The 16,708-nt window shown below is 46.0% G+C and overlaps 1 protein-coding gene across 1 annotated transcript; it reads left to right on the top strand.

Annotated features, from left to right (window-relative positions):
* Positions 1 to 518: 518 nt before the first annotated feature.
* On the top strand, positions 519 to 16,094 carry LOC100564358 (G-protein coupled receptor 12). Its single transcript, XM_062964110.1, has 2 exons — positions 519 to 720; positions 9,958 to 16,094. The coding sequence occupies exon 2, from the start codon at positions 9,961 to 9,963 to the stop codon at positions 11,185 to 11,187; it is 1,227 nt and encodes a 408-aa protein (XP_062820180.1). The 5' UTR covers positions 519 to 720; positions 9,958 to 9,960; the 3' UTR covers positions 11,188 to 16,094.
* Positions 16,095 to 16,708: the final 614 nt, after the last annotated feature.

Here is a 16,708-nt window from a genome sequence, read left to right as displayed (position 1 = left end):
TCATAGGACCATAGGTGAGGAAAGTGACCTCCAAAAGCCATCTAGATGGTTTCATAAGGCCGTAGCTAAGCAAAGAGACCTTCAAAGACCATCTAGACAATCTCATAAGACCATTGGTAAGGAAAGAGACCTTCAAAGACCATCTAGACGATCTCATGGGACCATAGGTGAGGAAAGTGACCTCCAAAAGCCATCTAGATGGTCTCATAAGGCCGTAGCTAAGCAAAGAGACCTTCAAAGACCATCTAGATGATCTCACAAGACCATAGATAAGAAAAGTGACCTCCAAAAGCCATCTTGATGGTCTTACAAGGCCATAGCTAAGCAAAGAGACCTTCAAGGCCTTAGTTTGGGGACCCCTGAGATAGATGTATGGATATTTCTGAAAACATTGGAAGCCCTGACCTTGGGAAGAAGAAGGGCCGAAGGGAGGCGGGGGCGCGCAGGAGGAGAGGCGGGTGAATGAATGGAGCTCCTCGGGGGCGCGCCTGGCCTCCCCCCCCCCCCCTTCCCTCTGTTTGTGTGAATGAGAGAAAGAAAGGCTCTTGACGTCACGGAGGAGCCGAGCCAACGGGCGCCTCTGGCCGGGCTCGCCTTGATTACTATCCTCCTCCTCCTCCTGCTTCTTCTTTTTGGGGCTCCATTGACTGCTCTGGGCCATGGAGGAGGGAGCCTAAGGGAAAGAACAGACCCACAGCAGACGCCTTCCTCCGGCACCAGGTACAGACCCCCCCCCCCCCCAGACCCCCCTCTGCCCTTGGGTCCGACGCAGGGAAGGGTCGCTCGGCAGCCTTTCAAGGGCGAACGCGCATCTTCCCAGGGAGCAAGGAGACACTGCGGGCGGGCAGGCTCTGCCACAAGCCCCGCTCCTCCTTTCTTTTTCCATCCTCCCTCCCTTCCTTCCTCCCTCCCTCCCTTCCTTCCTTTGCTCCTTCCTTCTTTCCCTTCTTCCTTCGTTTCTTCCTCCTTCCTTCCCTTCTTCCTTCCTTCTTTTCTTCCCCCTTCCTTCCTTCCCTTCTTCTTCCCTTCCTTCCTTTCCTCCCTCACACCTTCCTTCTATCCTTCCTTTCTTCCTTTGTTTCTTCCTTCGTTCACCCTCTTTCCTTCCCTTCTTCTTCCATTCGTTCCTTTGCTCCCTTCCTTCCTTCCTTCCCTTCTTTCTTTCCTTCCTTTCCTCCCTCACACCCTCCTTCCTTCCTTCCTTCCTTCCTTCCTTCCTTCCTTCCTTCCTTCCTTCCTTCCTTCCCTTCTTTCTTTCCTTCCTTTCCTCCCTCACACCCTCCTTCCTTCCTTCCTTCCTTCCTTCCTTCCTTCCTTCCTTCCTTCCTTCCTTCCTTCCCTTCTTTCTTTCCTTCCTTTCCTCCCTCACACCCTCCTTCCTTCCTTCCTTCCTTCCTTCCTTCCTTCCTTCCTTCCTTCCTTCCTTCCCTTCTTTCTTTCCTTCCTTTCCTCCCTCACACCTTCCTTCCTTCCTTCCTTCCTTCCTTCCTTCCTTCCTTCCTTCCTTCCTTCCTTCCTTCCTTCCTTCCCTTCTTTCTTTCCTTCCTTTCCTCCCTCACACCCTCCTTCCTTCCTTCCTTCCTTCCTTCCTTCCTTCCTTCCTTCCTTCCTTCCTTCCCTTCTTTCTTTCCTTCCTTTCCTCCCTCACACCCTCCTTCCTTCCTTCCTTCCTTCCTTCCTTCCTTCCTTCCTTCCTTCCTTCCTTCCTTCCTTCCCTTCTTTCTTTCCTTCCTTTCCTCCCTCACACCTTCCTTCCTTCCTTCCTTCCTTCCTTCCTTCCTTCCTTCCTTCCTTCCTTCCTTCCTTCCTTCCCTTCTTTCTTTCCTTCCTTTCCTCCCTCACACCCTCCTTCCTTCCTTCCTTCCTTCCTTCCTTCCTTCCTTCCTTCCTTCCTTCCCTTCTTTCTTTCCTTCCTTTCCTCCCTCACACCTTCCTTCCTTCCTTCCTTCCTTCCTTCCTTCCTTCCTTCCTTCCTTCCCTTCTTTCTTTCCTTCCTTTCCTCCCACACACACACCTTCCTTCCTTCCTTCCTTCCTTCCTTCCTTCCTTCCTTCCTTCCTTCCTTCTATCCTTCCTTTCTTCCTTCGTTTCTTCTTCCCTTCCTTCCTTTGCTCCTTCCTTCTTTCCTTCCTTCTATCCTTCCTTCTTTCCCTTCTTCCTTGGTTTCTTCTTCCTTCCCTTCTTCCTTCCTTCCCTTCTTTCCTTCCTTCCTTTCCTCCCTCACATCTTCCTTCCTTCTATCCTTCCTTTCTTCCTTTGTTTCTTCCTTCGTTTCACCCTCCTTCCTTCCATTCTTCTTCCTTTGCTCCTTCCTTCCTTCCTTCCTTCTTTCCCTTCTTCCATCGTTTCTTCCTCCTTCCTTCCCTTCTTCCTTCCTTCCCTTCTTCTTTCTTTTCTTCCTTTCCTCCCTCACACCCTCCTTCCTTCCTTCCTTCCTTCTATCCTTCCTTCCTTCCTTCTTACCCTTCTTCCTTCTTTTCTTCCCTTCTTCCTTCCTTCCCTTCTTCTTTCCTTCTTTCCTTTCCTCCCTCACACCCTCCTTCCCTCCCTCCTTTCTTCCCTCTTTTCTTCCTTCCTTCCTTCCTTCCTTCCTTCCTTCCTTCCTTCCTTCCTTCCTTCCTTCCTTCCTTCCTTCCTTCCTTCCTTCCTTCCTTCTTTCCTTAACCCCTCCCCTTTTCTTTCTTTCCTTCCTTCCCTTTTTTCTTCCTTCCCTCCCTCCCTCCCTCCCTCCCTCTTTCTTCTTTCTTTCTTTCTTTCTTTCTTTCTTTCTTTCTTTCTTTCCTTCCTTCCTTCCTTCCTTCCTTCCTTCCTTCCTTCCTTCCTTCCTTTTCCTTAACCCCTCCCCTTTTCTTTCTTTCTTTCCTTCCTTCCCTTTTTTCTTCCTTCCTTCCCTCCCTCCCTCCCTCCCTCTTTCTTTCTTTCTTTCTTTCTTTCTTTCTTTCTTTCTTTCTTTCTTTCTTTCTTTCTTTCTTTCCTTCCTTCCTTCCTTCCTTCCTTCTTTCCTTAACCCCCCTCCCCTTTTCTTTCTTTCCTTCCTTCCCTTTTTTCTTCCTTCCTTCCTTCCCTCTCTCCCTCCTTCTTTCTTTCTTTCTTTCTTTCTTTCTTTCTTTCTTTTCTTTCTTTCTTTCTTTCTTTCTTTCTTTCCTTCCTTCCCTCCTTCTCTTCTTCCTTCATTTCTTCCACTTTCCTTCCCTTCTTCTTTCCTTCCTTCCTTCTATCCTCCCTCCCTACCTTCTTCCCTTCCTTCCCTCTCTCACACTTTTTTCTTTCCTTCTTTCTTTCCTTTCTTCTCTCCTTTCTTGGTTCTTTCCTTCCCTCCCTTCCTTCCTTCCCTTTCCAGGTGTGACCTTTGGGTGAATTTTGAGGTCCTCCCCGCCTTTTCCACGCCCCACTCACGTTTTGCAATTATTATTATTATTATTATTATTATTATTATTATTATTATTATTATTATTTTATGACACAGCAAACAAGATAGACATGCTGGATTTCGTATCACAAAATCACAAGTCGAACACTTCCCAAGTGTCTAGGACTGTGTGATGTATTTTCGGATGATGCGTGCACATCCTAGTCGGATGGCCTTTTGCAGTTGGCAGATCGTAATTTTGTCAATGTCTATTGTTTCCAAATGCCGGCTGAGATCTTTTGGCACAGAACCCAGTGTGCCGATCACCACTGGGACCACCTGCACTGGTTTATTATTATTATTATTATTATTATTATTATTATTATTATTATTATTATTTTATTGTATGACACAGCAAACAAAATAGATATGCTGGATTATTATTATTATTATTATTATTATTATTATTATTATTATTATTTCATATTACAGTAGAGTCTCACTTATCCAACATAAACGGGCCGGCAGAATGTTGGATAAGCAAATATGTTGGATAATAAGGAGGGATTAAGGAAAAGCCCATTAAACATCAAATTAGGTTATGATTTTACAAATGAAGCACCAAAACATCATGTTATACAACAAATTTGACAGAAAAAGTAGTTCAATAGGCAGTAATGCTATGTAGTAATTACCTTATTTACGAATTTAGCACCAAAATATCATGATGTATTGAAAACATTGACTACAAAAATGCGTTGGATAATCCAGAACGTTGGATAAGCAAGTGTTGGATAAGTGAGACTCTACTGCAGGGGTCCTCAAACTTTTTTAAACAGGGGGCCAGTTCATGATCCTTCGGACCACTGGAGGGCCGGACTATAGTTGGCTGCCAAGCAATAATAATAATAATAAGAATAATAATAATACTCAACTTGTGATTTTGTGATATGAAATCCAGCATATCTATCTTGTTTGCTGTGTTATACAATGTTGTTGTGTCAATAATAATAAAGAGGGTTTGAAGAGACCCTTTGGGCAATTGAGTCCAACCCCCTTCTGCCTTGTGCACCAAAAGCACAAGCAAAGCACCCCTAACAGATGGCCTCCCCGCCTCAATGTTAATAATAAATAAATAAATAAATAAATAAATAAATAAAGAGGGTTGGAAGAGACCCTTTGGCCATTGAGTCCAACCCCCTTCTGCCTTTGTGCCATGGGGGCCGGATAAATGGCTTCAATGGGCCGCATGTGGACCCCGGGCCTTAGTTTGGGGACCCCTTCTCTACTGTATTATCATTATTATTTTATTTATTTTTTATTTTTTATTTCGTATTATTATTATTATTATTATTATTATTATTATTATTATTATTATTATTATTATATTTATTTACCCTCTGCTTTATGTCCCCTGAAGGGGACTCAGAGCGGCTTAGCATAAAGGCATCCGCACCAGCATTTAAAATTCCCAGCTATGGGAACATTAAAAACAGGATCAAGCCTAAACAACAGGATTCAAGGCCAGTCCCAGTTTAAAACCACAGCACCCATTGACTTGATCTGGAAACACCAGCAAAGCCCCCAAAGGGGTCTCCTTGGGCTGGAATAATGGCAGGGGGACAAACACATCAACAAACAAACAATTGGGGGGGGGGGTCCTGGAGACCCTCCCCCAATTCCATCCCTGCTTTGCACCATTCCTTCTCCTGTTCTTTCTCGCTCCCTTTTTCCTCCTGAATCTCCGCAGCATCCAAAGTCTCTCTGGTGGTGACGTCAGAGCCTCCTCACTCATTCGCCAGCCCCCCCCCCTTCCGACTGCGATGATGAGTGACAGCTCGTGCCTTGCTTTGTATATTGAGGGTGATCTCCCTCCCTCCCCAACAGACCACCCTCTCCTTTGGGGTCACCAAACCCTACAGACCAAGATTATTAGGAAGGTCCACCTGAGCCACGCAACATCTGATGCCTAGATATGATAGCTTCTATCAAGGTTCCCCATCTCCGGGTTGTTGTATGTTTTCCAGGCTATATGGCCACGTTCCAGAAGCATTCTCTCCTGACGTTTCACCCACATCTATGGCAGGCATCCTCAGAGGTGGTGAGGTATGGAGAAACTCAGCAAGGAAGGTTTATATATATATCTGGAAAGCCCAGGGTGAGAGAAGAACTCTTTGTCAGTTGGAGGCCAGTGTGAATGTTGTAGTTAATCACAGGGTTGTTGTATGTTTTCCGGGCTGTCTGGCCATGTTCCAGAAGCATTCTCTCCTGACGTTTCACCCACATCTATGGCAGGCATCCTCAGAGGTTGTGAGGCATAGAGAAACTCAGCAAGGAAGGTTTATATATATATTTGTGGAAAGTCCAGGGTGAGAGAAGAACTCTTTGTCAATTGGAGGCCAGTGTGAATGTTGTAGTTAATCACAGGGTTGTTGTATGTTTTCCGGGCTGTATGGCCATGTTCCAGAAGCATTCTCTCCTGACGTTTCGCCCACATCTATGGCAGGCATCCTCAGAGGTTGTGAAGTATGGAGAAACTAAGCAAGGAAGGTGTATATATATATCTGGAAAGTCCAGGGTGAGAGAAGAACTCTTGTCAGTTGGAGGCCAGTGTGAATGTTGTAGTTAATCACAGGGTTGTTGTATGTTTTCCGGGCTGTCTGGCCATGTTCCAGAAGCATTCTCTCCTGACGTTTCGCCCACATCTATGGCAGGCATCCTCAGAGGTTGTGAAGTATGGAGAAACTCAGCAAGGAAGGTTTATATATATATATCTGGAAAGTCTAGGGTGAGAGAAGAACTCTGTCAAGTTGGAGGTCAGTGTGAATGTTGTCGTTAATCACAGGGTTGTTGTATGTTTTCTGGGCTGTCTGTCCATGTTCCAGAAGCATTCTCTCCTGACGTTTCGCCCACATCTATGGCAGGCATCCTCAGAGGTTGTGAAATATGGAGAAACTAAGCAAGGAAGGTGTATATATATATCTGGAAAGTCCAGGGTGAGAGAAGAACTCTTGTCAGTTGGAGGCCAGTGTGAATGTTGTAGTTAATCACAGGGTTGTTGTATGTTTTCCGGGCTGTATGGCCACGTTCCAGAAGCATTCTCTCCTGACGTTTCGCCCACATCTATGGCAGGCATCCTCAGAGGTTGTGAAGTATGGAGAAACTAAGCAAGGAAGGTTTATATATATATATCTGGAAAGTCCAGGGTGAGAGAAGAACTCTTGTCAGTTGAAGGCCAGTGTGAATGTTGTAGTTAATCACAGGGTTGTTGTATGTTTTCCGGGCTGTATGGCATTCTCTCCTGACGTTTCACCCACATCTATGGCAGGCATCCTCAGAGGTTGTGAGGTATGGAGAAACTCAGCAAGGAAGGTTTATATATATATCTGGAAAGTCCAGGGTGAGAGAAGAACTCTTGTCAGTTGGAGGCCAGTGTGAATGTTGTAGTTAATCACAGGGTTGTTGTATGTTTTCTGGGCTGTCTGGCCATGTTCCAGAAGCATTCTCTCCTGACGTTTCACCCACATCTATGGCAGGCATCCTCAGAGGTTGTGAGGCATGGAGAAACTCAGCAAGGAAGGTTTATATATATATTTGTGGAAAGTCCAGGGTGAGAGAAGAACTCTGTCAAGTTGGAGGTCAGTGTGAATGTTGTCGTTAATCACAGGGTTGTTGTATGTTTTCTGGGCTGTCTGTCCATGTTCCAGAAGCATTCTCTCCTGACGTTTCGCCCACATCTATGCCAGGCATCCTCAGAGGTTGTGAGGTATGGAGAAACTCAGCAAGGAAGGTTTATATATATATTTGTGGAAAGTCCAGGGTGAGAGAAGAACTCTTGTCAGTTGAAGGCCAGTGTGAATGTTGTAGTTAATCACAGGGTTGTTGTATGTTTTCCGGGCTGTATGGCATTCTCTCCTGACGTTTCACCCACATCTATGGCAGGCATCCTCAGAGGTTGTGAAGTATGGAGAAACTAAGCAAGGAAGGTGTATATATATATCTGGAAAGTCCAGGGTGAGAGAAGAACTCTTGTCAGTTGGAGGCCAGTGTGAATGTTGTAGTTAATCACAGGGTTGTTGTATGTTTTCCGGGCTATATGGCCATGTTCCAGAAGCATTCTCTCCTGACGTTTCACCCACATCTATGGCAGGCATCCTCAGAGGTTGTGAGGTATGGAGAAACTAAGCAAGGAAGATGTATATATATATCTGGAAAGTCCAGGGTGAGAGAAGAACTCTTTCTCAGTTGGAGGCCAGTGTGAATGTTGTAGTTAATCACAGGGTTGTTGTATGTTTTCCGGGCTGTCTGGCCATGTTCCAGAAGCATTCTCTCCTGACGTTTCGCCCACATCTATGGCAGGCATCCTCAGAGGTTGTGAGGCATGGAGAAACTCAGCAAGGAAGGTTTATATATATATTTGTGGAAAGTCCAGGGTGAGAGAACAACTCTTTGTCAGTTGGAGGCCAGTGTGAATGTTGTAGTTAATCACAGGGTTGTTGTATGTTTTCCGGGCTGTCTGGCCATGTTCCAGAAGCATTCTCTCCTGACGTTTCGCCCACATCTATTCACAGGCATCCTCAGAAGTTGTGAGGCATGGAGAAACTCAGCAAGGAAGGTTTATATATATATTTGTGGAAAGTCCAGGGTGAGAGAAGAACTCTTTGTCAGTTGGAGGCCAGTGTGAATATTGTAGTTAATCACAGGGTTGTTGTATGTTTTCCGGGCTGTATGGCCACGTTCCAGAAGCATTCTCTCCTGACGTTTCACCCACATCTATGGCAGGCATCCTCAGAGGTTGTGAAGTATGGAGAAACTCAGCAAGGAAGGTGTATATATATATCTGGAAAGTCCAGGGTGAGAGAAGAACTCTTGTCAGTTGGACGCCAGTGTGAATGTTGTAGTTAATCACAGGGTTGTTGTATGTTTTCCGGGCTGTCTGGCCATGTTCCAGAAGCATTCTCTCCTGACGTTTCGCCCACATCTATTCACAGGCATCCTCAGAAGTTGTGAGGCATGGAGAAACTAGCAAGGAAGGTTTATATATATATATCTGGAAAGTCTAGGGTGAGAGAAGAACTCTGTCAAGTTGGAGGTCAGTGTGAATGTTGTCATTAATCACAGGGTTGTTGTATGTTTTCCGGGCTGTCTGGCTATGTTCCAGAAGCATTCTCTCCTGACGTTTCGCCCACATCTATGCCAGGCATCCTCAGAGGTTATGAGATATGGAGAAACTAAGCAAGAAAGGTTTATATATATATCTGGAAAGTCCAGGGTGAGAGAAGAACTCTTTCTCAGTTGGAGGCCAGTGTGAATGTTGCAGTTAATCACCTTCATTAGCATTGGAAAGGTTCATCTCCTGGCTTTTCCTGCCTGGGGGCATCTGTTGTGGTAATCTCTGAGCAGTTGGACTCAATTTAACCCTCTCTGGGGGAGATTCCACCAAAAATCAGCAGAGTAGCAAAAGCAAAGCTTTCAAATGCAGCAGTTACTTACACGGGCTGAGCAAGATAAGCATTTGATCATTTAGGATTGCAATCAATTGCAGAGTCTCAGTAAAAGTTCAAAAAGTATTTATTCAGGTAAAAAGAACTCCATTGTAGATAGAAAGGCTTGGGAGCTGTCTAGTCTACTCTAGACTGGTTTCTAAGGTAAAATAACAAACATCTAAATAGTTACATCTTGCCAGGAGAGACAGCAAGGTGCTGCTTGTTAGCTAGAAGAACAAAAGGAGAAGAGTGAACCAAAATGGTTCCAACCTCATGGTCCAGTTTATTGTGGCCACAAAAGACATTCTGACCAATGAGAAGTTAGTGTCCCTAAAGATTCACATTCCTACTAACTTCAAAGTAAGGGATGTGACGTAAACAGGATAGAGTGAAACACAGTAAAGCCTGTCTAGGCATGCTTTGGAAACAGGGAAAGGATTCCCTCAATCTAACTCTATCATCTATCTAACTACATCTAGACTTGAGTAGTCCAGGATGATTCCCAACAGCATCCTTTGTTCAGAGTCATTAGCTGCCCTTGGTTCCCATGTCTGGAACTTCTCTGCCATTTCTAGATGTTCTGGTCATCCTCAAACCCAATCAACAGTTGGATCATCAGCTGATTTTTCGATCTTGGCCTTAATTGCCTTTGTCCTGATGTCTTGCTCCTGGGCTGCAAGGATCAGGCCTTCTGTCTCCTTCTTCAGGGTCCCATTCGTGAGCCAGAGCCAGGTCTTCTCCTTATCAGCTTTTCCTTCAATTTTGTCAAGGAACTTTCCGTGCAATGTTTTGTTGTGCCAGCTGTCAGCTCTAGTTTGTAGTGCGGTTTTCTTGTACTGGTTTTTTGTCTGCTGTGCTTTGAGGAGTTTCTGATTTTTGACTTCAATCAAAGCAGGTATTATTATTATTATTATTATTATTATTATTATTATTATTATTATTAACCTCTTTTGGCCTCAAAACAAGGATATCACCTGCCCGAACTTCTGTCCTTTCAAAGCGTGGCCACCTGCATACTCGAAGACTGCTTTCTGAGGACTGACCCCCATAAAAGAGAACACCCCTCCCTTCCCAGAGTCTGATCCTCTCTTCCTTTTCTCCTCCACCTCCCCCTCTTTGCAGGCCATGCTCCAAGCCAACCCTGTTGCCATGGAAGAGCAGCTGCGGGAGCAACAGCACCACCTCCTGGTCCTGCTCAACGCCGCCTCTTCGCGGCCCTTCTCCACGCTCTGGCCTCCTGGCAACACTTCAGCTGCCGCCACCGGGAGCCCCTCGGACCTCTCTCCAGCCACCGCCGCCACTGCCGCAGCCACGGTGGGGAGTGAGGATGGGGCGGGCAGTGGTGGGGGCAGCGGGGGCGGTGGGAGCGGCATGGGCAGTGGAGGAGGCAGCGGAGCGGGTAGCGGAGCAGGAGGCAGCGGCGGAGATGTGTCTGCGGTGGCTGTGGCTGTCAATCCGTGGGACGTGGCCCTGTGCGCTACAGGGACGGCGGTGGCATGTGAGAATGCGCTGGTCCTGGCCGTACTCTTCTACTCGCCCAACCTGCGGGCACCCATGTTCCTCCTCATCGGCAGCCTGGCCTTGGCCGACTTGCTGGCCGGCGTGGGCTTGGTGGTCAACTTCAGCGTCCAGTACCTACTCCAGCCGTCCAGTCAGGCAGCCACTTTGGGAGCGGCTGCCTTGCTGCTGACGGCCTTCTCGGCCTCGGCGGGGAGCCTGCTGGCCATCACCGTGGACCGCTACCTGTCGCTTTACAACGCGCTGACCTACCACTCGGAGCGCACGAGGGCCTTCACGGCCACCTGCCTGCTCTGCCTGTGGCTGCTCTGCCTGGCGCTGGGCCTGCTCCCGCTCCTGGGCTGGAACTGCTTCCGCCACCCCACGTGCAGCGTCCTGCGGCCGGTCACCAAGGACAACGCTGCGCTCCTGGCCGCGGCCTTCCTCCTGCTCTTCGCCCTCATGCTCCAGCTCTACTCCCGCATCTGCAAGGTGGCCTGCCGCCACGCCCAGCAGATCGCCGTCCAGCACCAGTTCACCTCCGCCTCCGCCTCCTCCTGCCCCGGCGCCCCGGCCTCGCCCTCCGGCCGTAAGGGAGTGACCACTCTCTCCTTGGTGCTGGGCACCTTCGCGCTCTGCTGGATGCCCTTGGCCATCTACGCCCTGGTCGCCGATGCCACTTACCCACCCGTCTACACCTACGCGCTGGCCCTCCCGGCGGCCTGCAACTCCCTCCTCAACCCGGTCATCTACGCCTTCCGCAACGCCGACATCCAGAAGTCCCTCTGGCTGGCCTGCTGCGGATGCATCCCGGCCAGGTTCTCCTCCCGGCCTCGGACATCCAGCGACGTGTGAAGAGGCGGCAGAGGCGGCGTAAAGATGTGCGGGCCGTGCGTGGATTGCGGAGGTCGAGTCGTCCTCTTCCTCCTCGGTGCAGGAGGAGGATGAGGAGGAAGTATCAAAGAGAGGGTAAATTTGGGAGAAAGAAAGGCTGGGACCTTCCTTGCAGAAGAACCAGGAGTTCGTGGCAGCACGACACCTCGTCAAATGAGGGTTATTTTCTCACATGGGATGAATTTATTTTGCTAGGTTGTTTCACTTTGGCATCTTGGCATGGTGTCGGATGTGACCAAAACATATCCACCCACAGCCTGATTTTGACTCTCACATTGCATGGTTATAACCCTTGGATCCCACTTGTTGTTGTCGTTAGTCCATCCGGGGTCCAAATACATTAGAGTCTCACTTATCCAAGCTAAACGGGCCGGCAGAATCTTGGATAAGCGATTAAGGAAAAGCCTATTAAACATCAAATTGGGTTAAGATTTTACAAATTAAGCACCAAACCATCATGTTATACAACAAATTTGACAGAAAAAGCAGTTCAATCCACAGTAATGTTATGTTGTAATTACTGTATTTACGATTTTAGCACCAAAATATTGAAAACATTGACTACAAAAATGGCTTGGATAATCCAGAAACTTGGATAAGTGAGGCTTGGATAAGTGAGACTCTACTGTACCAGGATTCTGCAAGAGTCATCCTTGGCGGTTCAAGTGGGATCAAAGCTCTGTAGCTGCATGGTATGGAAGAGATTGTGTGAGTTCCCAAAAGGCTGGTCCTTGGAAGGAATGCTGAAGGTAGAGTCCCAGATCCCAGCATGCTTGCACTAGGGAAGAATTGCGTCCTTTGTGGTGACTGTTGGCTCTCACATCAATGAAACCATCAAGCAGCACCACCTGATCCCTGCGGAGTCATGGCCTGCTGCCAACCAGGGCTGGTGGCCAGCCTCAGTTCAAGTTCTTCTGAAATGCTTTTCAGAAGCATTGGGCGGAGTATCATACCTGCCAAGTCAACCTGCCCCCTCCTTGACCATGTTTCGCTTGAGGGCCGTTTTCAAAAGCCAAGCTTTGATTCCTCCTGTTTACTTGAGTTGTCCTTTGGCCTTCGAGGGGAGGGTCCCAGCAAAAGTGCGGAGGGGAGAGTGTTGCAATTTGGTTTTGTCTTGTACGAGGATTATCCAGAAAATAGATTATGTTTTGGAATTAAAAATGAACAAAGTATAAGAGAAAACGTTTACCATATGCAGTTGAAAGCCAGACCCAAATACCACTTCTCAACATAGTCGCCATTCAAATCTAGGCACTTATCATAGTGAGGAATGAGCTTGGCAACTCCTTCCCAACAAAACTCTGCCACTTGCGTTCTCAAAAAGTATAGGACAAAACATTTACCATATGCAGTTGAAAGCCACACATGGCAGTGTAGACTCAAGGCCCTTCCACACAGCTATATAACCCATTTATAATGGACATAATGTCAGGGGAAAACTTTGACCCTTTACCTTAACTACCACCAATTCCTCAATACTTTATTTCCCAGACCAACATACTTCGCCACAGCAACGCGTGGCCGGGCACAGCTAGTATATATATAAAAGGGTAATGAAATTTCGGCCTAGGACAAAACAACAAAACTACACATCCCAGAAACACTAAAATTGGCAGCACAACCCCTCATCCATGCCTCTAAGTTAATAATAATAATAATAATAATAATAATAATAATAATAATAATAATAATAATAATAACTTTATTCTTATACCCCGCCCCATCTCCCCAAAGGGACTCGGGGTGGCTTACATGGGGCCATGCCCAAACACAACAATATAATAACAACAGCAAGACAATAAAACAAATGTCTCAACAATAAAACATCAGCATCAATAAAACAGTCATAAAAGGTCCATACAAAATAAAATGTTAAAAACAGGAGACGAATACATGGATCTGGGCCAAAGTGCAGAATATTTCAGAGTCGGGGAGAGGTACGTTCATACAACAAAAAGCTCTAGCTACTCCAGAAAACGGCCAGGCTTTGAGACTGCAAGGCTATTCACTGCTATTCCATCTGGCCAACAAAGGATTCCCATAAGACACAGCAACGCGTGGCCGGGCAAAGCTAGTAAGATATATAGTTGTGTCATGTCTGTATCTGCACACACAGGTGTGTTTTCTGACACCCTGCCTCAGAGGCTAAGACGTGTCACCTTATGGTGATGGAGTTATGACACTAACATAACACAAAACCATGCTGCATAGTACATTGTGATGTTGTGCCTTGGCAGAACATTGTGCGTCAGGGCTCCTTGAGCCACGGGCTCTGCATGCGCAGTGGTCCCGGTGGAGAAGCAACATCTCTTGTCCTTCGAAAACAAGCGCTGCACGGTGATGCAGTGCACCTTGCGCTGTTACAAGTGCAGGGATTTGCCATTTCACAGCACCGCAACCCAGGCTTTTCCTTCTCACAAGAAACTGCTGAGAACAAAGGCACACAGACGTGGTTGGCTTGCGTAGGCATCATCCCCCCGTGTGCACCATTTGAAGCTTAAGAGCAACGCATTACATAACCTGCGCCTGCCCATTTGTGGCGGCTTCCTCCTTATGCAAGGGATTTCCACATCTCCTTGAATTTCGGTCCATTTTGTCTTCTTATGCGCCATGCTGTATGTTAGCACTCTCTGTGTGTGTGTGTGTGTCTATATATATTATTTGTAGCCCAAGGAAATCTTGCCTCCTGTAAAGAGGGAAAATGGAAAGGGAATAGCAGCTATAATTTTGTGGGTGACATGCACAGATGTGCAATGCAATGGAGAGTGGCTTTTTTGATGTGTCCACTGAGTTGTCTTTTGCATCTGGAACCCTTGAAACAATGCACCCAGAGCCTTTATTGGAGCAACGTCTTGAATATAACCCAACCCAAAGTACAAAGTCACAAGCCAGCTTTTAAACCCCACAGATCTCCCTGAGTCCCTTTGGGCAGATAGGGCGGAATACAAATAAAGTTGTTATTATTATTATTATTTTATTATGACACAGCAAACAAGATAGATATGCTGGATTTCGTATCACAAAATCACAAGTCGAACACTTCCCAAGTGTCTAGAACTGTGTGATGTATTTTCGGATGATGCGTGCAGATCCCAGTAGGGTGGCCTTTTGCAGTTGGCAGATCATAATTTTGTCAATGCCTATTGTTTCCAAATGCCGGCTGAGATCTTTTGGCACACCACCCAATGTGCCGATCACCTATTATTATTATTATTATTATTATTATTATTATTATTATTATTATTATTATTTTATTATGACACAGCAAACAAGATAGAAATGCTGGATTTCGTATCACAAAATCACAATTTGAACACTTCCCAAGTGTCTAGGACTGTGTGATGTATTTTCGGATGATGCGCGCAGATCCCAGTAGGGTGGCCTTTTGCAGATGGCAGATCGTAATTTTGTCAATCTCTATTGTTTCCAAATGCCAGCTGAGATCTTTTGGCACAGCACCCAGTGTGCCCATCACCACCAGGACCACCTGCACTGGTTTCTGCGAGAGTCTTTAATAATAATAATTATTATTATTATTATTATTTTATTATGTCACAGCAAACAAGATAGACATGCTGGATTTCGTATCACAAAATCACAATTTGAACACTTCCCAAGTGTCTAGGACTGTGATGTATTTTCGGATGATGTGCGCAGATCCCAGTAGGGTGGCCTTTTGCAGATGGCAGATCGTAATTTTGTCAATGTCTATTGTTTCCAAATGCCGGCTGAGATATTATTATTATTATTGTTATTATTGTTATTTTATTATGACACAGCAAACAAGATAGATATGCTGGATTTCGTATCACAAAACCACAAGTCGAACACTTCCCAAGTGTCTAGGACTGTGTGATGTATTTTCGGATGATGCGTGCAGATCCCAGTAGGGTGGCCTTTTGCAGTTGGCAGATCGATTATTATTATTATTATTATTATTATTATTATTATTATTATTATTATTATTATTATTATTTTATTATGACACAGCAAACAAGATAGATATGCTGGGTTTCGTATCACAAAATCACAAGTCAAACACTTCCCAAGTGTCTAGGACTGTGTGATGTATTTTTGGATGATGCGTGCAGATCCCAGCAGGGTGGCCTTTTGCAGTTGGCAGATTGTATTATTATTATTATTATTGTTATTCGGGCAAAGCAGGGAAAGAAGGGAAGCAATCCTTTCCAAAGGCAGACCTTTCCCGATGTTGCTGGACTACAACTCACAGCTTCCTTCAACCAAGGATGATGGGGGTCGCAGTCCAACAAATATCGGCATCTTCTTACTCTGTGTTTTGAACAATTTGTGGTTTCTCCATCGAGAGACAATAAAGGGCAGTGAAAGCAAGGACTCTGATCCGGGTTTCAGTCTGGACTTGCTATGCAAACTTCTGAAGCAAAACTCAGCACCTTGGAGAGCTCTTGCAAATGATTAGCCAAATGCCAAGTAGGAAGCCCATTGTTTTGGCATGTAATTTCTCTGTTGTGAATGCACATTATGATCCTCCCAGGAGGCAAAAGGACACTTCCCGTCCCACTTTGGTCCAGCCAAGCCTCTGCCACGCACTTTATGGACTTTTGGGGGAGAAGGGCCGAGGTGGGGAGCACAAACCCAATGCTGTGAATTGCACTGTTTCGCTCTGGTTGTAAAATACTATACATTCATCTGTGAAGAGTATTTTATTTTTCTTACTGTACATAAGATATGTTTGCGATTGGTCGAGATGAGATTTAGATTTATTTCCGAGAGATTTAAAAGAACCAAACGGAGATGTTCCATTCTGGGGCGTTGGTTTCCCCCAGGTTTTGTGCCAAAAGTGTTGTTGCTTCTCTCCTTCTTGGATAAATGGTCACTGACGAAACGGCTTCGATTTCTGTCTTTTGTTACGTTACACATTCGGTAGTAACTGGTGGTTTTATGTGTATATACGGCCATGTTCCAGAAGCATTCTCTCCTGACGTTTTGCCCACATCTATGGCAGGCATTCACAGAGGCGACTTCTAAGGATGCCTGCCATAGATGTGGGCGAAACGTCAGGAGAGAATGCTTCTGGAACATGGCCGTACAGCCCGTAAAACATACAACAACCCTGTGATCCCGGCCATGAAAGCCTTCGACAACAAACTGGTGGTTTGCCACCAAACAAACTGGAATCCGCTCCGGGTTTTTGTCCGAACTTTAAAGGACTCAGTGTCTTAAGAAACAAACCATTGCCCTACAATATATTTGCTTCCAATCTGATTGCCTTTGACCCCGTATTTATGAACTTGCCACGGAAATAGAAAACCATGGATGATAGCAAACCCTGCTGAAATGGACATTGTCCATAGAGGAATTATGGGAGTTGCAGTCCAACAGTGCCAATTCCCAATTGAATTTGTGAAGTCTTGCTGAAAAAAATATCCTAGAGAGATACCTTCCAAAACAGTCCATACATTTTGAATTACAAGAACAATTGTCCCCTGAAAAAGCCTGGCCA

The sequence above is a fragment of the Anolis carolinensis genome, unplaced genomic scaffold, assembly GCF_035594765.1.
Source record: "Anolis carolinensis isolate JA03-04 unplaced genomic scaffold, rAnoCar3.1.pri scaffold_12, whole genome shotgun sequence".
NCBI classification, from domain to species: Eukaryota; Metazoa; Chordata; class Lepidosauria; order Squamata; family Dactyloidae; genus Anolis; species Anolis carolinensis.
Note: the sequence above shows the minus strand (reverse complement) of the source record. Positions and strands in the feature narration are given on the sequence as shown.

Bases quoted from the DNA above. Each gene is read 5' to 3' on its own strand.
- LOC100564358 (XM_062964110.1), top strand. From the start codon at position 9,961: ATGCTCCAAGCCAACCCTGTTGCCATGGAAGAGCAGCTGCGGGAGCAA.